This window comes from Suncus etruscus, chromosome 14 (assembly GCF_024139225.1).
Source record: "Suncus etruscus isolate mSunEtr1 chromosome 14, mSunEtr1.pri.cur, whole genome shotgun sequence".
NCBI lineage: Eukaryota > Metazoa > Chordata > Mammalia > Eulipotyphla > Soricidae > Suncus > Suncus etruscus.
Window position 1 is genome coordinate 11110108 of NC_064861.1, and position 25342 is coordinate 11135449.

Consider the following 25342-nt stretch of genomic DNA (forward strand, 5'->3'; position numbering starts at 1 on the left):
TTATATTTACTGAATGGAAAGTACCTGCCATTTTAAGCAATTTTACATATATTTTCATTCAAAATAAATCACATAAATAATATAATTTCCACATGTGCAAAGATGTCTTTTTGTAAAAAAATAATTGCTTATTGATTGTTACTTACTCATAATAGGCTGCTTTGAAATATATATATTAAAATTCATAACCATATCAGTTAAAGCCTGATGGGTCTCTATAAAGCTTTTAAATGTCTAGTATAATTTACTATGCGATTACTTGAAATTTATCATTTGATTCTCTTCAAAATTATAATATGCAATACTAGTAAATGCTCTAATTGTATTCATATATGTATTCTAAGGTGTCATAGCCTTTTGTTCTATTTTCTATTTCTGGTTTTGACTTATAACATAAAACTCTCACAGTGTCTATTATTTACAATGATATAACCAACATTTAGAATTATCCTGTTGATGAACCCCACATGTATGAGAACCTCTTCGATGATATCCACTCTTCAATAAAATGTGCAATATTGGGACACAGGATGACCTGGTTTGATTCCTGGCACCCCATATGGCCCTCTGAACCCCATCAGAAATGAGAACTGACCACAGAGCCAAGAGTAAGTCCTGAGCACTACCAGGTTTGTGCCTTCCCACCCAAAGATACAATCTAACTGATATTTTCAATATTTATGAATGCAATTATTAATTTTTAATAGACTCACATATTATATTTTTAAATATAATTCCTGCCTTGTATGCAGCTGACCAACGTTTGATCCCCAGCATCTGTTATGTTCCCTAAGCATCATCAGGAGTTATCTCTGAGTACAGAGCCAGTCAGGAGTTAAGCCCTGAGCCCTGTAAGCACAATAAGATTTGGACCCTCTATACATTCTTCCTAAAAATATTTTTTATGCCAGGAAATGTAAATTTTCAATCTACACACCCTAATAAACATGTAAAATGAGACATGATTTACTATCAATAATACATCAATCGCATAAATTTGTGGAACACATTGCTCTACCTTTAAGAAATGTATCACTTACTTGGTGCATCTACATTACTAACAAGTACCTTCTTATCTCTTTATATAACAACCTAACTTAACCATCAAATTCATAGATGGCAAAGCCACTTGCCAGAAGTGTAAAAGAAATAAAATGTACAGTTTAATTAAGCACAAAAATGTTTCTGAATAATCATTCATATAAAGTATGGCAATTTAAATCACATTTTGGAATCTATGAGAGTGAAGGATAACAGAGAACTCTTCGTTTGAATTTTAGAGGAGATATTCATTCTATTCTCTTTCCCTCTGTATTCTCTGGAATGCAGCTAGTTTACTCTGCACATTTTAGATTCTTACATATGCGCATGCAGTCTCATCTATAAGGATAGTGGTATGTTATGTAACTAATGGAATAATAAGAAAAAAATTTGTCTTGAGAAAGTAGAAAGTCAGGTTCAGAGTGATTTTGCATTAGTGGTGATGTCACTCCTCAATAATTAGTAGGGAACTATTGGATCTATTCCCTGCAGCCAGCAAATTGTTTGTGTAGGGCAATGGAAATTAAATAAAGAAGGAAGGGTAAAGGTAGCATTTTTCTAGAGAAGTGCTAAGAAGTAGATCATTTACATTTCATTGGTACAAACGCATTGGTATTGAATGGTCTCATGTGGAATTTGATGTTTTGTTTTGTTTTGTTTTGGGGTCACACCCGGTGACACTCAGGATTACTTCTGGCTATTGACTCAGAAATTGCTCCTGGTTTGGGGGACATATGGGACTCCAGCAATCAAACTGAGGTCCATCTTGGGTCAGCCATGTGCAAGGCCAACACCCTACCACTGCACCACTGCTCAGGCCCCTCACGTGGAATTTGATTTCTTGTAAAAAGCTGGTCTAAAATGAACCATCGTAATGAACATATCAATACAACATAGGCACATACAAACTGCAAGTTTCTTTCCTTGCCTACCCAGGAGATGTTTAGATGTTGAATATTACCTGCCAGAGAGGATCTTTCTGCTCCGGAAAGAGCTCAAAATATTTGTGGGCTAGCTGCACCGGAGGTAGAGTTTGAAGTTTCAGGTTGGTCCAGCTCTGCACGAAGTTGGCCAGGTTCACGAAAGTGTATAATCCAAGGCGGTCGTTCCCATAGTTTGACAAGTGGGTCATGAAAATGCTGATCTGAAAGATAAGTAAGAGTGGCCATAAACTCTTCTTTGCATGATGTCCAAAAGTGGTAAATGATGCTCTAGGAAGCAATTTCACCTCATCTTGAAGTTCCCCAAGACATACCATAATCATTTGCTGGGTGCTCTGTGCTAGACTGAGGAATCTCCAATCCCAAAACTCAAATTCAACTGTCAAAATTAATTTCGAGATAAGTGGGTAATGGGCTACAAGAAACTAAAAGGTTAAATCCTAATCTAATAGATATGGAAGTTCTTTTTTTATAATTTTTATTTTGACCAAAGTGGATTACATATCTTTCACAGTAATATTTTAGGTACATATTAACATTGAATCAGGAGAATTCCCATCACCAAAGTTGTCCTCCCTCCACCCCCATTCCCAGCTTGCATCCCATATCCCCCTCTTTAACCCCCGGGCTGCAGTGGTCCCCTCTGTGTGTAGCTTAATGGGTATTGATTGGGTATTGATTGGGTATTGATTCTTTTGTTGTTGGCATTGGATTTGGTGTTTAAGGCCAATCTTTTTTATTACTACTTAGTTTGGTCTTGGTACCCTACATTATTTCCCCCTTGATTTGAGAGGCAGTACAAGATGGTTCAAGTTATGTGGTTTTGTTTGAAAAAAAAGAAAAGCAATAAAATGGGGTAAAAATCAAACAGTTTGAAAATGAGTGGAGTCTTTAGAGGCTCTCACATCCATTTGAGAGAAGAAAGGGAAAAAGGAAGAGAAACTACTACAATACAAAAAGAAATATCAAACAAAAAAATGCAATGAGCACTAACTACAGCAATAAAGACAAACACCACATAATAACCACGGTCCTGAAATAAAAACAAAACAAAGAGTATAAAAAATGAAAACAATAAAAAAAAAACAAAATAAAAAAATAAATAAAATAAAAACATTTTATTGTGTGCTGCTTCTTTTTTTTTTTCCTGCATAGGCACAGTAAATATTGGAGAAATTAGAATGGAAATTCCCTTGACCTAAGAGATACAGGGTCTCTTCATCCTTGAAGCATACTGTCATGAGAATAACTACAAACTCCTTGCATGCTCATTTACTCTCCCCTAGGTCCTTTTGTGGTATATGAAAGCTCCATCATGGGTGATAAAAAAAAAATCTAGAGATTTTGGTATTTTCACAGGTCAAGGAATGGAGCTTATGATGAAGTCTTTCTTTATGGTTCTAGAAGTTCTATTCCTTCACTGTCGTTTTAATCAGTCTTCTGTAGTTGGTGGTCTTGGTTATTGCACTGATCCTAGGATGAAGCCTGGGATAGAATCTTTCGTTATGTTTCCAGAAGACCCATTCAGTAGCAGTTTTCTCAGTCAGACCTCTGGAATTAGAGATTGGTTGTTGTACAGATCTTAGGCCAAAACCTAGACTAGGAATTTTTTTATTGATCTCAGGACATGTTCTGCCCAGTCATGGTTGTCACAGTCAGTCATCTGTAGATAGCAATCTTGGCTTTTGCACAGATTAAAGAATGTCAAGTCTTTTGAGTTTGTCTTATCGTTAGATAGTGAGGTCAGACAACCTGCTCTTAGATGAAGTTGTTACCATTTCCTCATTGTCAGACTATTATCAAAACTGGCACAGGAAGATGGAAGTTTTTTAAGAAGAGAAAGATGGCAAAGACCACCACACCTCTCTCTTTCTTATTCAATATAACTCTCTTCCCCTTTAATATTCTTCTGTACCCAAGCAGAATGCTCAGAAAAAAGGTCAAGGGAGGAAGCACAGACACTGTTAGAGATGGTTTCTGGAAATGAAGAAGAGATAATGCACTGGAAAATGAACTTGTGAACACCCCACTCCACCCTTTTGCCCAATAACTGAGCTTAGACCCCCCTCCCCAGTCTCAAGTAGCTTATTGTGGATGCTTGCATAGACTAACATAAAGAAAAATTATACACTTGAGTAATTATTTCAAAAGTACTCTAAAAATTAAAATGGAAAATGAGATTGGCATCCCATTTCTGTGCTTGAACTTATTACTCTCTGGAGCTACTGTTCTCTGTTTTGGAATTATTACCATAAAGACCTATACTCTAATTACTTTCAAATTAATGAAGAACTAGAGTAGGCTAAGTTCTCAAATTAAACACCTGTTTCAGATTTTCTTCTGTTACAGACTGGTTGAAATAGAATTAGACTCAACGAAAACTTATTTCTTTGCTCTCTAATTAATGAACAGTTTTGACAACAATAAAGAAACAGTTAATGTTTGCATGAAAACTAATTGTATTTAGCTAAAATCTTTTTCCGAGTCATTCATTATATCACAAATTTTCCTACTCCAATATTAACTCTAAATACTTCGCACTTGGATACTTTACTTTTGTGAATCAGAAACTTAGAAAAGCAAAATCTAGATTTGTTGCTCTTGAAAAAATAAAAAAGCAATTTGTAAAAATGGAGTACATAATTTTCAATGATAGATAATTTTTTGAGCCTCACCTGGCGAAGCACAAAAGTTACTCCTGACTCTGCATTTAGAAACTGCTTCTGGCTCGGGGACCATATGGGATAATGGGGATCGAACCTGCATCATTCCTTAGATCAGCCACATGCAAGGCAAACGCCCTACTGTTGGGCTACCACTCTGGCCCCAGATAAATAAAAATTTAAAACTTTATTGCTAATTACTGAGCAAGCTATAAATATTTAAAATAAATTAAAATATTTTAATTAAGTATAATGTTAGTTTCATTAGGAATGTACTGTTAAGTACATTCTTACATAGTTCTTGGTTTGCTTATGTGGGTTACTTCAGAAAGAAAATTGGGTTTGTTTTAACCATTCCAATGTTATGTCCTGGCAATCATGCAGGCAAGGTTACAGCCTGTAAACATTTGTTCCTAAGACTGAATATAGTACCAGATAATCGTAAATACTCAAAGATGCTATCTATTGTCTCAATGCAATAGCTCCATAGGATGAGGCTAACGTTAAACAAACAAGCAACACTAATCTAACAAAGAAAATTATGGATATCAGGATTACTAATGGCCCTTGTAAGTCTGGAAAAGGTATTCTTTTTTCATGTATCATACTAAAATTCTATAATCTCTAAAAAATAGTGGTAAAATAATTGGAAATCCAAATAATTGGAAATCCTCCTTGCTACTATGAAAGGTATGTGTATGAGAGAGAGAGAGAGAGAGAGAGAGAGAGAGAGAGAGAGAGAAAAGGGGGATCCATTATTCTTAATAATCACTGATTACATAAAATAACATCCCAAAGTAAATAGTGCTCACTGTGTACAAAGTATAAACCTAATTCATATATGGAATGATAAAACCGTGACAATTATCTTCTGGAGTAAACAAAGTTATTGACTTTCTTCATGGGTGAAGGAATAGACAATTTGTGGGACTTAATTGATTCCTCACCTGGAAAATGGTGGGGAAGAAATGAAGAGCCAAACAATTAGATGCCCAAGTTCAACCCAAGGTGAACCCTGTAGCTTCACCCATTGAAACAATTCTGCATGTTGAATTTGACAGCCCTCTCTTTTTTACCCTTTTTCCTTTTTGGAAATAAAAAAGAACAATCTTGCTGCACAGAAGATAGTGAAAAATCTATGTGTATATTCTCTTGGCAATTTATGATTTTCTTTTAAATTGGAATGACAGGATGAATTATTTTTTGGAATCTTAGATGAAAACTTTTAAGACTATAAATTATAGTATTTGAAAAGAATACTACTGATGGACTGCAAATTTATCTTGGAGGCCAGTAGCTCTTCTATCTTCTATCATATTTACATTCCAATATTTTCCCTGAGGTAATTCAAGATTTTTATTATAAAGGTCAAAAAAAGAAAAAATAAAAAGAAGACTATTTTAAATAATATTCTTGAGATACCTTGTTTAGACAGAAATCAAATTCCCCAAATTTTATTTGATATAATATTCTTTCTTGAGATTCATGAGAAGTTATTTACAAAGAGCTCAGTTTTTTATGTCACTAATTTTTACACTGGCCAGTATAACTCAAAATTTTTTTAATTAGAAATGCCCTCTTGACAGGACTTAATTACAAACTTTTAGAATTCAGCTTTATATCTATAGTTGATTACTATATAATTGCAATTGTTGTCATGAGAACTTCTTTCTAATCAATATAAAATAATATTAATTTTATCCTAATAATTATATGTAGAATTATATTATATAATATAATAATTATCTCATGTCACTACTATAATAAGAAATAAGACAGTATAAGTAGCGTGCTTCAGAATAACTATAGTTTAAAATATTGTGAAAATCATGCTGAAACCTGAATGCCCAAAGAATTTGAATCATGTCCTAGAAATCACTAGTCCTCCAGTGCTGGAATTTAAGATGGAACTTTAAAGCCCTCTGTTACTGTTCAGTAAGATTATAAATAAGAAGTCTACATTAAGAACATTATAAAGAAGAGTTTATTGCCTGGCGAGACAGATTATCATTTCATTAGGGTATTAACACAATGCTTCTCCAGGATTTTGTGGGCAAACCTATTCTGCCATAGATCCAGAATTTCTTTCTAAGTTCAAGTCTTGGTTTTCAGGGAAGTCAAAAACTTTACGCAGGATGGATGGAAAATTGGCCTTTGAAAGAAAGCAGTTTGCAGACGTAAAGCTCAAAGCTGAGGTAAATCTGCTGCATTTAAAATGCCTCTTTTCTGGGAATAAAAAGAGCACCCTGGTGATGAGAGTGGCAATTACTTGTACAGGGCAGTCAGTGTACAATGCCTTTCTGGTTAGAAACAAATTAGTGCTAGTCCATGTTCAATTGACTGCACTTTAAGAAGAAAAATTTTGCAAGCACAGCTTAACCATGTAGATCTGGCTTGCTAAAAGCAACCATTGTGCAGCTAAAAGCACGTAAAGGCAGACAGCATTTAAGTTCCAGATAAATGGTTTGTACAAACACACACATACAACCTATTCAGTGGGTGTGTTGAGAGTAAGAGTAAGGCTCATTAAGAATAAAGGAATATGCTGTATGAAGTAGAGACTGACTGATTTCTCTAACACTATGTATTGCTATCTTTGAAGAACAGCAACTCCCTTGACTTATTCTTGTCTTTTATTCATTTTGGTGTTTCCTGGTTATGTGTTAAGAATACTGTTGTTCAGGGCTCCCCAAGGCATTGTCTTGGAAAGACAAATTGGCAAATATTGTTTCTAGCTGCAACTCGCTGTAGCTCGAAATATTGCCACTCAGAGAAATGCACAAGCTTAGACAAGCAAAGCTTTATCTCTGAGTGACAAAGACAGGAAAGGACATCATAAGCAGTGGTTAAATCGAAGACTAAGACACCAAGAGCAAGTACCAAATGCAATGACAGCAAGTAACTTAGAGGGGCTGCTGAGATTGGATGTGGAGATTCAGCAGGCTTCAGGCTGCCCCTGGTTGTCTTTGATGCTTTTCTATCTGCCACCCATTAAATATTAAAGTTCTAAATTATGCTATAATCCGAGAGGAAGCAAGTCTACATTATTTTGTTACTATACTTAAAAGTAAGAAAGGCAGGCCAGAGTGACAGTATAGAGGGTGTGATGTTTGTCTTGCATGCGGCTGACTGACTTTGATCCCTGACCCCCTATATTGTCCCACAGGTTTTCCAGGAGTGATTTATGAGTGCATAGTTAGGAGTATCCCCTGAGCTCTACACCATAACCCCAAATTCCAAAAATAATAAAATAAAAAAGGCAAGCTAGAAGTCCTTCTTATAAATGTTTCATTAATAGCCCAATTTTCTTTAACCTGAAGACTAGGCACAAAGTGAACAGGGCTCAAATTGAGAAAATCCAGTCCCTGGGGAATAAATCCATGTAGTCATGTATTTTGAGTTTACAGAGAAATATTTTAAATACAGTAATATAGAAATTGTGATGACAGGACATTGAATAAAAGGACTGACATTGGTGGGTCATCCTTCAATGTAGGCATAAGCAGAGTTATAGGGAAGAATGGGACAGTATGACCTGAATGTATACAAGAGATTTTCCACCTGAGTCTTTAGTTACCAATTATCCTGTTAGTTGGATTTGTTTGGCAAGGGGCCTATGAAGGGTACTCAGGAGGTCTGGGGACTCCACCCTTGATTTTCAACCAACTGGGTTTAACAGTTCAATGCCAGTACCCAAGAATATGATGATGTTATGGTATCTGCAGTGCTGAGGCTGTCAGGACCGTCCACGTGACCAGGGCCACATCTGGTGGTGCTCAGGGGCTCACTCAGAGATGCCTGTGGACTAGTCTGTTCACAGTCAATGCCAGCAATGTTTTTAACTATTTATGATAGGTTTGACAAACTTCATGGTCATGAAATACACATGAAATAGCTATTCATTGCATTACAAACAGTGCCTTTATATCAAAACATTTAGAGTAGATGCATTGTTGATAGAAAACAATATTATAGCAAAATATTATTATATATTATATTATTACATATTATAATATTATAAAATATTATATAATTATTCTAATTAACATATATGCTATTTATAATATAAAATATTATAGCAAAAAAGAGCACTGCAGAGCAAGAAGGACTAGAACCCGTCTGAAGAAAACATGCCCTGTGTTCATGCCAGTTCATTCCACTTTCCAAGTTCAGCATTAAACATGAGCAGAGAGTTTCCAATTGTTTTTAAATTTTATTTTATTGAAAACATCATGATATACAAAGTCCTTCATAGTTGGATTTTAGACATACAGTGAATCAGGGCCAATCCAACTACCAGTGTTGACCTCCCTCCACCGATGTTCCCAGAGTGCATCTTATAACACCACCCATTGCTCCCTAGCTTGTCAGTATATCAGGCCCATTTTAAGTTTGGGTTTCTTGATTCTCTTGTTGTTGACTTTGGCTTGGATATTTAGTTTTATCCATTTTTATCTCTACCAATGCACCTGAGACCACTTGGCCCTGGCAGCCCATCCTTTCTCCCCAGCTTGTTAATTTTATAGAAAAATGCAGAAATATGAGGTAAACAAAATAATTCATGTCTCAAGGCTCTATGAAAAAGCAGCAGCTTCTATTTAAAACATAAAAAAGGGGTGGCAGTATTTTACATAGGCATAGCTTTCCTCTTCGGCCCTGCCAAAGTGCTCCTTTTCTGAATGAGAGCATTGTGTTTAAAAATATGCCCATTAGCTTGTTAAATTATTGATCAGGCTTTTAGTTCTCATAAAATGTGATGATAGATGGACTACAGGGACAACAGCCCTGATGTCTCATTTCATAGTCCTTGGCATAGAGCTCATATTTTTCATATAGAAGGCAATTTTCTGTCTTTATTTTATTTGGAATATAGGCTGGAATCACACGTGAGACACCAAGAGTTGATTTATGCTTAAATTTCCCGAAATTCACTACTGATATACTTTTAGGTTTCAAAACCTATGCCATAAGTGTCAAACAAAAATTAGATTCACCTTTGGTAATATTTCTTCAATACTGTTCCTCTAATAACTTTGTAAATGGTTGGTACTTCTATGTACCATGCTGGTGAATCTATGTTCTTAGATACAAAAATAAAAAATACCTATGCCTAATATAGTTAGATTATTCTCATAGTTAATAGTGAATAGTTCTGCATTTTTTTTCTTTGACATATAATGAAATTGCAAGTGTTTTATTATTCTATTTGGTTGTATTGCTTAAGTAATAAAAATGTTTGATTTTAGAGAAAAGAAAATAAAGATCAAAAATTTGAGGGATAGGAATACCTCATGGGAATCCCAAGAAATTCAATGCTGTCTGAAAACATAAATCCAGAATCAGTGCTATTTAAGACCTGAGATTCTATCAGAAAATTGGCACCCAGCTCATCTTACTATGTGTGTGTGTGTGTTGTTGTTTTTAATTTTAATTGTGGGCCATACCTGGTGACACTCAGGGATTACTCCTGGCTATATGCTCAGAAATCGCTCATGATTTGGGGTGCCATATGGGACGCCGGGGGTAGAACCAAGGTCCGTCTTTGGTCAGCAGTGTGCAAGACAAACGCCCTACTCTGCGTCATCACTCTGGCCCTTCATCTTACTTCTTTTAATTATCCTATTTCTTTGTACTTAAAATTTTATTTGAAATAATAGTATGTTAAAACTAACATCATGTTAGTAAGCACTTTCGTTTAATAATAGAATTTTCAGAAATGGAACAGAGCCTATTGACATTTCAACATGTATTTATCCACATAAGTATATTAAGTGATTATTGATTTGTAATAGTTTAAGATTGCACACATTAAAGACATCAGTGATTAATTTGGGATCTTAAAATTTTTCCTAAACAAATGTTTTTTGTAGAGCTGGGAATAAAAACTGAGTTGGCTTCTTGTAAGGCAGTCTGTGATACTTTCTCCCTGGCCCCTTAAAAGAGTAGTTTCATAAGTAGAAAGTAACTCTAATAGTCCACTGAAAAGACACGTTTGTTTGAAACATAATTTTCTTTTTTCTTTTTCTTTTTTTGTTTTTTTGGGTCACACCCAGCAGCTCTCAGGAGTTACTCCTGGTTCTACGCTCAGAAATCGCCTCCGGCAGGCTCAGGGGACATATGGGATGGCGGGATTCAAACCAATGACCTTCTGCATGAAAGGCAAACGCCTTACCTCCATGCTATCTCTCTGGCCCCCGAAACAAAATTTTCAAGATGCATTTCTCTAATAATTATTCTTTGAAGGAGAAATAAAAAGAGGTGAGGTATAAAAGGGAAGCAAAGAAGAAAGCAAAAATAATAAGAAAAATGCTCAACTAAAATACATTTCATCATCAGCAAGTTATATAAAACATAGGCTACCAAGAATGATTTAATTCCTGATTTTAATTCTGCACAGAGTAAGCTCTGGCTATTGATTCCATGGCTGTTTCCTTAAGTAGATGGGTTCTTTTTCCATATGACTTTCAATGTGGTTTCATGTAAGAGGTGCATCACCACAGGCATCCATAATTAATTACAGTTCCCAGTCAATGTTTGAACATCTCATACACTTGACTTTTAAAAGGCAGATTAGACTCTCCTTGGATGTGTGAGCAATCTGTCTTTATTTTTTCCATTGAAAAAAGGGTTTAAGAAGAGAATATGGGCAATTAAAAATTAAGTGGTCAAAGAATAATAGTTAAAATAATCCCATGGGAATATTTACTTACTACATAAATTGGAACATATAGAAAAATTACTTAGGGCTGGTTGTTATAATTCAGCTTTGTTTGGTTTGCATACAGTGAAAAATCATGAAGCAGTACAAAACATGTACTAGAGAAGCCGATGTCTGAATTTATGAACTGTTTTGGTAGTGTAAGATCAATGGCCTTTGGGTGCAGACTTTTGCTATGGCAAATAGAAACAAGAACTTGAGAATGACTCAAGTTATATATTTATAAAATATATAAAAATAACACTATATAAAAATAACTATATAGAATAACATATAAAACCTTTCATTATATTTAAGTAAAGGACCAAGTATCATTTAAAATAATTTTATATTCTTGTAAGCAATAATACCATACATTTCATCCACTGAAATCATCTGCATGGTTTGTAAAAAATAATCAGCTTCCTAGATGAATAAGAAGGTGTTAAATATGCTTATTCCAGGTGAGGAGAATCACAAGCAAAGAAAGGGAACAAAGTCAAAGGAACACAAACATTTAGATTCTGATCACCAAACCAGAACCAGAACTGAGATCACCAAAAGAGTGGAAAAGGACCAAAGAGCTGTAGTAGAGAGACAGTGGTAGTCGAGTGGATGATGTAATAGAAACATACATTTTGAGTATATGCATTTGTCTCCAAAGACAAATAGATCAGGTATGATTTATAACTGTTTGAAAGTGAGCTCCTTGAGGTCAGACACTCCTCTTCTTCTACTATTGCTATTTACTGCTGTATCCTCAGAGTTTAGATGGATGCATGGCACAAATTAGGAGGACAGTTATTTACTGAATCAAGCAATGAAGCTATAGTAACCTCTACTTTTCTTGTTACAGAAAACAGGAAGTGTTGTAAGCACTTTTAAATTGTTTTTCTAATTCTGAAGATGTGAGAGGAAAAATGAAACACATTATCTTAAAACCCTGCAAACAGCTGGCATTTAACAGAATACGATGAATTATGAAATTACTTATTATTTTACATTTGTCTTTTTTCTCTTCCATTATCAAATTAAACACAACGAAAGTTCCATTCTGCATCTTATTATTTTTCCCAGATTTTTCCATCAAAATATTTATTGGTTAGTGAATTATTAACAAATCAGAACTGTTTTGATTCACAATGCACTAGAGTATAAACACTGATGTTTTTCTTTTAAAAAATAAATAGAAGTTGGACAGCGACTTCGCTGAGGTGGCAGTAATAGGTCAGTTGCTTTAATAATGAACAGAAGGCTTCTGCTATACTTCAGGGAGGAGCAGAAGCTTCACTCATCATTTTCCTTGTCCATTAATAGAGAAAAATAAATCATGTAAATATAGCTCCTGCTCGCAACCATATAACTATTGCATGGATTTGTATTGTTTTCCTTCAATAGTCAAGTAAAGGCCGAGATTTTAGATAATTGTCTTTCATAGTTATCATTATATAATATTATATATTATTATAATAATTGTGATAATTATCTTTCATAATTCTCTGATTTTGAAAAATTGGCCTTGAGTTTTCCTAAAAGCTGCTTTCCATCAGAGTTACTTAGAATCATTCTTGTTTTCCCTAGATCAAATCACTCTTCTTCCCAATGATGTTGCCAGGATGCCACAGGGCCATCTGAAGTACAAATTGACAACCCTAGGAAAGAGTTTGGGCTTTTAGTTACTGAGCAGAGAAAACAAGTCCATTGAGAATCAGGTTCTGAGGCAAAAAGAGCCTCAAAGAGAATTTGACAATTTTCTATGTGGAAAAAAGCCCATCTTTATTTATACAAATATCAACTATGGGGCAGAGAAATAAAACAGTGGGTTCTTGCTTGCATACAGCTAACTGCAGTTTGAGTTCCAGCTCTGCCTGGTGGTCTCCAAGCACTGCTGGAGTGATCTCTGAGCATAGGTTTAGGGAATGAGCCCTAATCACAACTATATTTGGCTCCATACCCTCCAAAAAATAAAAAAATTAACAAACATTTATTAAATACCTACTGAGTGCCTGTCAAGTCTTCTAGGAACTAGAGGTATAACCATGAATAAATTATGCATAATATTAACTGAAACTTAGAGTTAAATGGAGATATAAAAAAGAAAACAATATAATTAAGGAATTCCGTATTTTAGAATATAAATCATAGTGAGTTGGCCCACAGAAGTAGGACTTTTAGAAAAAAATTAAGAATCTCAGAACTGAGGATGGAAGAATGATTAGATAAGAAGATTTGAGAAGAGAAGGGGTGAAACTTGTGTTAAACAGAAGGATGTTGGTACGAATACATATCCTACATATCAAAAACTCAACATGGTCTATATCAAGTGGTAAAGTATCAAGAGAAAAGTCCAATTTATATCAGTCTATTTTTAATTATTTTAAAAACAACAGATAATAGTAAATGATTCTGAGTAGGTATAAACCACAGTCAACTACACATTATAAAAAATAATTCTGAGAACCTTGTGAAAGAAAGGGAAAAGTTTGAGAGTAGAAGTCAAAGTAAAGTGACATTTATAGGCATTTGAGGAAGAGGTAATAATGAATTGTACAGTGTCAATGAGAAAAAGAAAAAGCTAATATTTTCAAGTAATGTGAAGATAATGATTTCAGAGGGATGATGTCAACATAATTGAATGGGAATGCTGGTGACGTTCCTTGTGTTTTCCAAGTAAAAAGCAATACATTTTCAAGCATATTCCTTAATAGAATCTGTAAAGTGAAATACCATATTCAAAATGTCTAGAAGTCTCTCTTATATGTATATTGAGTCGCAGTTATATTAATATCAGTCCCAAGTATAAACACTGCAGAGGCCAATGAGTAGGTTCCAGTAGTGTTTGAGAGCAGTCTAGATTTGTGGAGGACAAATTTAGGCAATCACCTACAAACAACAGTTGAGTATTGAATTTTGTGTAGTCAGTTTCTATTGGAGAAGGTATAATCACTGTCAGAACAACAACAATATACACAAACAAATAAACTTGGATGTCTTAGGAAAGAAACAACAGTTGACATAATTTTTATGCCTCCTACCTCTACAATAACATAGTTCAGGGCTAAGAGAGATCATCTCGATACATTATTTTTTTAGGGGAAAGTGAGAGCATTTTTACAAAAGTCTAAATTTTATTTTAATTATTTTTAATAATATATTTATTTAAACACCATGATTACAAACATGTTTGTAGCTTGGACTTCAGTTATAAAAAATGAACACCCCCTTTACCAGTGCAACCTTCCCAGAAATGGAGTCTAAATTTTCTAATTTGAGTTTTATAAAGAGCTTTCTTATTCGCTGTCTTCACTGACAATACTGAGTCTCATTTGTGTGCACAGAGGGTGGAGAAAGGCTGGGAAGCAGCATATAAGACTCCGAAAAGGATATACAGGGGTATGGATCCTATTATCAAAGTCAGACTCAAACAAGAAGCAGGTAGACCATCCTCTAGATTAGTTGTGTCCATCAATAATCTCTCTGACCCCAATATGTGTATTTAAAAAAAAAACACAAAAACATCTGCCCTCTCCAGAGTTCCTGGTATGAGACAGAGCAGGAACCAGGAACCACAAACTCTGATGCATAGAGAAGCCAGAAATTGAGATTTTTTTTTTTTTTTTGGTTTTGGGTCACACCCAGCAGTGCTCAAGGGCTACTCCTGGCTCTATGCTCAGAAATCACTCCTGGAAGGCTCAGGGGACCGTATAGGATGTTGGGATTTGAACCATCGACCTTCTGCATACAAGGTAAATGCCTTACCTCCATGCTATCTCTCTGGCTCCAGAAATTAAGTTTTAATAAAAATTTGGGTTTAGAAAGATAATAATAAAATTTACATGGTCTAAAAATTTCCAATTTCATATAGTTGAGAGTATTAATGTCTGCATTTAAGAAGAAAGCTCACATTTTGCTTTTCTGCTCACTACTAAATGTTCAATCTATTTTGTAAAAATGTCTTTATATAAATTTTGCTAATAATTTCTATTTTCTAAAATGGTTATCAATATGCCTCCTAAGAAAAAAGTCTATGAGTTGAACTGTAATATACTTGTAGGTTTTTCCTGGTTTCAATTTTTGCATGTTTTCAATAACGACTAAGAAAGATATCAAAAATACTTTTCAGGGGCCAGGGGCAAATTGAATTCATACTTTCATATTTGAAAAATAAACTTTTGCTTTAAGTTAAACAGGTTTAAGTATTCATGTTTTTATCAATCAAAGTTTTACTTATTTCTCAATAATTTCTAGTTCAGAAATGGCAACTAAGTGGTCTTCTAGCAGTTTTACACTTAGACTTTATGTACTGATTTTTATTTTGGTGAGGTTATTACTTTTTCTCATCCTTAGCTACCATTTGCTACTTCATTCAGTGAGAAAGTGCAAAGAAATAAATTGAGTGTCTATGCAGCACTAGGCCTCATCTCCAAACTTGCTTGTTGACCAACTGGCACTTTGAGAATTTTTGTATGCATCCAGATTTATGAGGACCTTATAAACAGAGAACTTGTTTGAGGACTGAGAAGACCAGAGGAGATAAGAAATGACATGTATCTTTAGTGAGTTTAGAGAACTACCTATAATGATAGGCCCCAGTAGTTTTGTTTTAGGATGTGAAGTTTACCCACAAAACAATTATGAGTTCACTATAAAATCCCTCTGAAAAAAAGAACACAACACAAAGAATGATTTCTCAATATGTTAAAATAAAATTCTCAAAGAATCATAATTTAATTAGGATTTCAGTGAAAATCACATCATTTAGAGAATTTTAAATTATATTTGCATAATTTGAATACAAATGTAGCAGCAAACTTGTAATTCAAAAATTAAATGTGATTTACAAATACTAAAAACATAAAAATATAAATTAGCCAATACCGTTGACAGTTGAATTCAAATTAAATCATGATTGAAGGGGAAGATTTAAATTTGAGCAAGAGTTTAGTGCCTGAAGAAAATTTTGGTTTAAACTTACATCCATAAGGTTTAGTGCTGAATTTAAGATTAGTAAGTATAAGTTGACATTCAAATTCAGCTACTCAGAAGAGGCTCTGTGATTAAGTCTTTTTTGTTGTTGTTTTTTGTTTTTGTTTTTGGGCCACACCTGGCGATGCTCAGGGGTTACTCCTGGCTGTCTGCTCAGCAATAGCAGGCAGGGGGGACCATATGGGACACCGGGATTCGAACCAACCACATTTGGTCCTGGATCGGCTGCTTGCAAGGCAAATGCCACTATGCTATCTCTCTGGGCTCTCTATGATTAAATCTTGTATGCATGACCTGAATGTTATTGCCACAAAATCAAACAGATAACCACACATAGATCTTCATAATAATTATTCTATTAAATGCCAAAATATCTAGCTTTATGTAACTTGACATTTAAAATCATTCAAAAGTTAGATAGTAAATCAGCTCTCTTGTATCATATAATTTTATTTAATAAAATTAGAACTTTCTTTTTCCAGTAACACTATACCTTTTAGACTTAGGTAAAGCAAAAGATTCTGATTTTTAAGTAATTTTTAACATTTTTATTTATTTGTTTTAGGCACCATGTTTATGGAAGAGTTTTACGTATTACACATTCCAGCAACAAACCCTTCTTATTGTCTACCTTCCTTCGAACATCATCCTAGTGCTCGCTCTAAACATTTCAGTTTTGTCCTTTGTCATCTTTTCCCACTTTGGCAAGCTTCCTACTGAAGACTAGTTCTCAGTTTCTGCTACTCATTCGATAAAGTGTTAATATCTTTAAAATGTAAAGCACTGTTAGAAGTTTGTAAGAAAAAAACAACCACCATGGGGCCGGGCAGTGGCGCTAAAGGTAAGGTGCCTGCCTTGCCTGCGCTAGCCTTGGACGGACCGCGGTTCGATCCCCCGGTGTCCCATATGGTCCCCCGAGCCAGGAGCAACTTCTGAGCACATAGCCAGGAGTAACCCCTGAGCATTACCGGGTGTGGCCCAAAAACAAAACAAAACAAAACAAAAAAAAAAAAAAAAAAAAAAAAAAAACAACCACCAAATCAAATAAATGGGGGAAAAGATGATCAGAGTCTTCCTTAAAGAAGATATACAGATGGTCAAAGATATATGAAAGAATGTCCTACAACACTTATAATTGAAGAAACACAAATTAAATCAACAATGAGATATCATCCCACACTAGGAACTTTGATATTTAGCCTGGGATCCCCCCTCCACATTTTTCTTGACTCTAAGTAATTTGTTTTTCTTTAATACCACCAAGATGATCAAAACAAATCCATCTTGGCAAATTGGTTAAAAGTGTTCTAGTAGGCCTTCTAATTTAGGAATTTGGTCCCTTCTTTGTTCCCTGCAGCTAGTTCTCATATTAGAAGGCAAGTAAATTTAGGTGATAAAAATACACACACCTAAGATTACTTAGTTCAGTATCAAGCTACTCGTTCAAAATTTCTCAAAATCAGAGAATTTGTTTACTTAGTCTCTGGTTAACAGGATAGCCACGGTTTGCAAAAGTCTAATAACTACCTGTTACAAAATAGTGACTATATTCTTTGCAACTGCTTTATAGATCTTAATTGATGTAGAAGCTAAAACTCAGAAATTATATAACAAACAAAAACAAACAAAACAAAGACATGGAATATAAAACCCAGTTCTTAAACACTGTATTATGTGCAACATCTCATTTTTGTTAATTCACAATTTTATACATTTACACTAGATATAGATACCCTCATTAACAAATTTATTATGTTGTCCTAACAAGGACAATCTTTTATTAATCAGCTAATTTAATAACCCTTGGCTCTGACCCAATACAAATGATTTTTATTTCCTTGTAGACACAATGATAAATGATAAAGGTAGACACTATCATAAATAATTACATTTATGATAAATTATTTTCCCCTCTTTCTTCACTTTCAACACATAGAGGATTAAAAACATAAATGTATTTACATTTCACTTTGCTTTCCTTTCTTGTTATTCTTTCTTTCTTTCTTTCTTTCTTTCTTTCTTTCTTTCTTTCTTTCTTTCTTTCTTTCTTTCTTTCTTTCTTTCTTTCTCTCTCTCTCTTTTTCTCTTTCTTTCTCTCTCTCTCTTTCTCTTTCTCTTTCTTTCTTTCTTTCTTCTTTCTTTCTTTCTTTCTTTCTTTCTTTCTTTCTTTCTTTCTTTCTTTCTTTCTTTCTTTCTTTCTTTCTTTCTTTCTCTCTTTCTCTTCTCTCTTTCTCTCTCTCTTCTTTCTTTCTTTCTTTCTTTCTTCTTCTTTTCTTTCTTTTTCTTTCTTTCTTTCTTTTCTTTCTTTCCTTTCTTTCTTTCTTTTCTTTCTTTCTTTCTTTCTTTCTTTCTTTCTTTCTTTCTTTCTTTCCTTCTTTCTTTCTTCTTTCTTTCTCTCTCTCTCTCTCTCTCTCTCTCTCTCTCTTCTTTCCTTTCTTTCTTTCTTTCTTTCTTTCTTTCTTTCTTTCTTTCTTTCTTTCTTTCTTTCTTTCTTCTTTCTTTCTTTCTCTTTCTTCTTTCTTTCTTCCTTCCCTCCCTCCCTCCCCCCTCCCTCCCTCCCTCCCTCCCTCCCCTCCTCCTCCTTCCTTCCTTCCTTCCTTCCTTCCTTCCTTCCTTCCTTCCTTCCTTCCTTCCTTCCTTCCTTCCTTCCTTCCTTCCTTCCTTCCTTCCTCTTTTTCTTTCTTTTTTTTTTTATTTTTGGGTCACACCCGGCAGCACTCAGGGGCTACTCCTGGCTCTACGCTCAGAAATCGCTTCCAGCAGGCTCCCGGGAACCATATGGGATACCGGGATTCAAACCACCATCCTTCTGCATGCAAGGCAAATGCTTTACCTCCATGCTATCTCTCTGGCCCCGCTTTCCTTTATTTCTTACTTTAAATGTTATTTCCACCTCCAGATTCTCATCTGCACATCTCTCCTGAGTGTTTAGTTCCTCGCTCCTACAAACTGGATATTATCATACTTTTAAAATAACATCCCTTATGATAAAAATATGCATATATACATTTCCAAACTAAATTTTTTTATCATTTTTATAGCTTAAAAATAAAACCTCACATGTTTGAGCAAAAGAACAGTTATTCACTTTGCCATCAAATTGAATAGTTCAATTTATATTCCTTTCTTTGGGTAAAGGGAGTACTCTGTAAGATTGCTCTCCCAAAATACTTGCAGATGGATTAAGTTTAATTTTTTACTAAATAGGTTTTGGTCTCGCTTTTATATTAATCTGGGGATGAATATACAAATTAAATAACTGTCTGTTGCTTATCAAATGTTAAGGAGACATCAAAGAAGTGATTAGATGGAAGATGATCTTTAAGAACTGATTATGTCAAATAAGAGGAACATTGTCATAGTCTCTGCTGAATGTAAACATGCTGGCAGAGATAACAAAATGTACGTTCATGTGAGGTAATAAAGTGTTTGAAGTTAATCCATACTGGGAACAAAGCACAGAACTCAAGGGAGGTGTAGCAAAAATTGATAATCCTCATAGAGGTTTTAAAGACCTTTAGAAAATGTCAAGGCAAACATTCATCATAAACTTTTTTAAATGTTATGTGCTATTTTCAAGAGTAAGTGCCTCATATTTGGAGGAGACAGCAGATGAAAGACAAGCCTGGACTTGGTTAGAAGATGTACCTTCACAAGCCTCTGGCCTCATCACTATTGAGTTGTAGACCTAAGGAACTTACTTAACTTCTCAATGCCTCAGCCATTCCATCTGAAAACTGGGAGTAATGACAGCCACATTAAGGTGCCTTTGAGGAGAAAAACACTAGCTTGTAGGAAGTATAAATAACAGTTTACTCTATGAGGCCAGAGAAATAGTACCATAGTACTATTAATAGTACCACTTGCCTTACACACAGTCCCACAGTCTTCCTTGATTCTATCCCTGAGCCCACCAGAAATTAACCCTGAGATCAAAACCAAGAGTAAGCACTGAGCTTACTAGGTATGGTCCCAAAACAAACCGAAAATCATAACTAAACAATAAACGTGTACTTCTAAATTTACAGTGACACAGGTGAAAAATTATAGCCTTGATGTTCTATTGTATTGTTAACCAAAGAGAAATCAATATAAAAGTATAAACATTAAAAACACAGCAATAACAGAGTTGGATCTTAAATGATCATCTGTGATGGGGTATAAAAATAAAGAGAAGTGAAATGATCTCCTTCCAGATACTCTTTGGAAATCTCAGTGCTTTATAACTCTCCCAATACTTTGCTATCTCATCTTTTTCTAATATGTTTAACCATTTTATTTCTTGCTTAAAATATTAGAATATTTACACACAGAAAACATGACTTTCTAAAGACTCCTCATATGTATTTTTAGAGGTTCTGTGATGGTGGGAGGGGAGTAGAGGGGAGCCAGAAAATCTAGTTCATATAATTAAACTTTTAAAATCTCACTTAGATAGGACCTAGGGCAAATAGATAATGGGGATGGGAAATAGTAAGAAAAAAAACCCAAACACTTACACCTGTCCAGACTGAAGGTTTGAAAGTTCTTATACAAGTGCACATGGGCTGACTCAGAACCCAGGATAGTCAAAGGAACAAAGTGTCACTGGTCTTGAGATATAACAGGTCATGACCAGAGCTATAGGCTAATCAAACTTTTAAAAGAGAGGCAAGTAAAGCCACATATATTCAAGGATATAACCATCTTGCATCTAATGGCATTAGGCTGTAATGGAGGGGTTGGGGCAAGTCCTCTGCTTTGCTAAAGTCTTAGAAGCTGCAATCGTCCCCTCCACAATCACCACCACACCAATGGCCCAGCTTTAATGTTTTTTTCCACACATTTTTGCAAATACTCCTAATTGCCAAAAATGCCAGGTATCCTGATTTGCAGGATAAATTCTCTGGGGTCATAGAGTCAGGGCAGGCCACCTCCCTTCACCCAAAGCATCTCCATGCTTCTGGAAACCCTTGAAGCCATACATGCAATATATAGTCATGGTTGTGTCAGCTCATTGACCCAGTCCAGTTATTTTTAAAGTCACGGAGTGCATGGTCACAGCTGTGACAGCATGATATCTTAAAATTTCTTTTTTAACTTTTATTTTGACTATATTGGCTTATATATCTTTCACAGTAGTATTTTAGGTACATATTAACATTGAATCAGGGGAATTCCCATCACCAAATTTGTCTTCCCTCCACCCTGTTCCCTTCCTGTAACTCTTATCCCCCACCATCACCCCCCGGGCTGCTAGAGTAGGTGGTCCCCTCTTTGTCTAGCTTACTACTAGTGATCATATATCTGTTTGGTCCTGGTACCCTCCCTTATTTCCCCCTCTGAGAGGCAGAGCTAGATAGTTCGAGTTACGTGGTTTGAAGGAAAGGAAAGCAATAGAATGAGGTAAAAAAAACAACAACAAATAAGCTGAAAATGGGTGGAGTCCTTCTAGAGGCTTTCAACCTCAGTTTGAGAGAGAACAGGAAAAAGGTAATTGAAACACCACAACAATACAGAAAGAAATATCAAATAAAATATCCAGTGAGCACTGCAGCAATAAAGACAAGCACAACACATTAGTCTAGGTCCTGAAATCAAACCACGCCGGAATGCAAAAAGAAAGATAAAGATAAAATAAAATAAAATAAAATAAAATAAAATTGGAGACATCAACTTCAATATCTACACCAAAATAAAGAAGTAAAAAAAAATCAATCAATAATTAAATATATAAGTGGATAAAAGGATTATTTTGTGCCTTTTTTTTTTCTTCCCCCCCTCCTCCTGCATAGGCACAGTAACTATTGGGGACATTACAGAGGGAATTCCCTTGGCTCAGGAGATACAGGTTTCTCCACCCTTGAAGTATACTGTCATGGGATTAACTATAGACTCCTTGATGATCATTTACTCTCCCCTCGGTGCTTTTATGGACACCTTCAAATTTTTCAATACTGACATCCAGGTAGGAATGTGCCAAAATTAGAAGTGAAATAATCATAGAAGCTCCTAAACAAAACTAACAATAGAATCCCAACTAGCAATAAGCAACCCAGCAAACCTTCAGACAATGATATGACGACCTTATTGTGAGATATAATGATTTTCACAAAATTTTAAATGAAGCTTTTAAAATAATTCTATTACTGAGTCGCTGTGACAAGCAATATTAGTACCTGCTTTTAAAGGACAGGTTTGAGAGAGGGTGGGAAACTGAAGGCAATGATGGAGGGTATGTTATACTGGAGATGAGATTGATGTTCAAACATTGAATGCCAGAAACAATTTTAGTAAGAGCAACATTATAAGCCATGGTGTTTATTTATGTATTTTTTAGGCCACATTGCAGTGCTCAGGGGTTACTTCTCAGTCAGCACTCAAAAATCTCACTTACCAGGCTTGAAGAGCCATATCGGATGCTGGGGACCGAACTGAATCAGCCTTGTGCAAGGCATATGCCCTACCCATTGTGCCATCATTAGGGCCCCAACCATGGTGTTTAAAAAAATAAACTTATTAAAAAGAAAAAAGAAAACAGGAAGTTGACTATAATGCAGAAACTTCTCACACCTCAAGCAAGACTAACAGTTGTAGGGGAAGGAAAGGAAAAAAATAGATTGATACCTGTTATCACAATCTTAGTATAAATAATACTACATCTCCATTACCACTGCCTTTTGGTTAATATTGCATAGTTATAACTAAAATGGGAAAAATTATGAGAGTATCTTATTCATTCAACATGTTTTCCTATAATAATTATAGTTGAGTAGGAATACTTTATTCTATAAAACCATTTATATTTCCTACCCTAAAGAGGTCACTATTTTACTATTTTCCAACTATTTTTTCTCTTACACTATTAGATGAATTATATAAAGTATAGGTCTAGAACATGAAAGACCAGATGATAAAGTTTCAGCATAGAAATCTAAACAGAATGTTTTTCTTTACCCCAGGATTATAGTTTCTATTAAAAGAATTACTCCCATTACTTTCACTAATATCATAGAACAAGATTATTTGAAAGTCTCATAAAATAAATGAACTTAATATGCTTATGATAACTATATTATTTATTTAAAGATGACAAAATATGCTGAAAATAAAAATGTATCTAAAATTTACCAAACTATTTTCGTAAGGACATTAGAATATATTATTCAAGTAGCTTTTTAGAAAAATTCATTGATAATTCTAGACATTTTTATTATAACACTGTGATTTTCATAGTTGTTCATAGTATATAGTTGTTTCATATATACTGTGTTCCAGCACCAAGGATATGTAACATTTTGATAGTGTGTAAACTTACAAATTAAAGTAAAAGATATAAAATAGTAAAAACAACAATAGAAAACATATCTTTCTAGGTAGTTAGTGTCAGATTTAATATTATTTTTGCTTATTACCAAAATATTTCCAATATTATTCTTTGCTTATTGCATATATTCCAGAAATCTTTCAAATAAAAATGTTGAGACATTGTTATTCTTAAGCATCACATAATTTGTATCTAATTAAAGGCAGACCTTGAAAAGGCATGGTTTTCCATCTTGGTCAATGGATTAAAGAGTTTAACATTTTCACATACTCTTTTATCATTAAAAAATTGGGGGTGGATCTTAGGCATGGCTCCAAGTTTCAGGGAACCCTCTTGGGGTTTGTCAGTCAACCATTCAATCAGAAGCTCAATGCCAGGGCCTTAAGATGAGGTGCTAGAGATTAATTGGGATCGATCACGCTAGGGATTAAATTGGGATCGATTTCTTAACCCCTAGACTATCTCTCAGCTACCCTCTTGAGATTACTTTGCCTATTTCATAAAGTCAAGCAGAAAAGGAAACAAATGATGAATCAATAGGTATGGCAATGTGCTTGCCTCAGTTTATTTCTTCATATGTCTTCATATGTTTTATATAGCTGCATACTGAAAATTATTTTTAAATCTCACAACTCAATCTGTGGTATATATTTGGCTACAATCTAATTAATATATTGCTCTATAAAATTCTATTATGCTTCCCTGGTCCACTTTATTGCTAATTTGTGTTAATAAAGCTTGTTAAGTGGGCTATTCATCTTGAATATAATTATGCAGATAATATTTAGTTTCATTTTTTTTTTTTTTTGGTTTTTGGGCCACACCCGGCAGTGCTCAGGGGTTACTCCTGGCTGTCTGCTCAGAAATAACTCCTGGCAGGAATATTTAGTTTCTTAAGCTATTGTGAAACATACACAAATTGAATGTCTCAACAATGTGTTAAAAGGAATTTTTGAAATCAATTTATAAGTTCCTCACAGAGAATAAATAATATTATTTTTAATCAGAATGTTGTTCTAAGTACAAAGTAGGATTTCTTTGGACTTTGCTTTATATTAAGGATGATTTGAAAAGATTCTGATAAAAATGATAAATAATAAAGAAGAAAAGTCATCTTTCTTTATGACTCTTATTTTTATGTTGTCTAGCTAATTCTATGTAGATAACCTCCATAATACAACGTATGGGCAAATGATAATTAGCACTCATTTTGGAATCCCACTATGTGTAAGAAAAATTGGAATAATATTATTTACTATTCTTCCAGCACATTAAAAATATCATTTTTTTTCAAAACCATTATTTTCCAATTAATTTGGCATGGTGAAAATTTCATCTCTACAGATTCTTTTTGGTTAATCAGAGAATTTTGTATTAGCCATTTTTCTTACCTTAAAGGTTTGTTTCTGACACTTTAATAAATCATCCTATAGTCAGTACTGGACTGTAACAGAATTTTTTTCTCAGTAACCCTCTGCTTGACATAAATTCATTTATTATTATTTTTTTCATCATCTGACTCACTTGCGCCTAATTCTGATTAAGTATTTTCAAACAAGAACCATGATTGTTTTACATTAACAAACAAATGGCAGAAGGACTACTTTCAAAGAGGAGAAATTAGAAAAAATATTATGAACTTTGGGATAAATTTTTCAATGAGTTATAACATAATTAACTATAAGACATAAATCTAAAAAAGCATTAT

General features: G+C 34.4%; 1 protein-coding gene across 1 annotated transcript in view; it reads right to left on the minus strand.

The window, feature by feature from the left end:
* Positions 1-25342, minus strand: part of NDST4 (N-deacetylase and N-sulfotransferase 4) — a 272025-nt gene that overhangs the window by 30756 nt on the left and 215927 nt on the right. The window contains exon 7 of the mRNA XM_049786876.1: positions 2003-2185. Coding sequence (XP_049642833.1) covers positions 2003-2185 — 183 coding nt within the window. The remainder of the gene's footprint in view (positions 1-2002; positions 2186-25342) is intronic.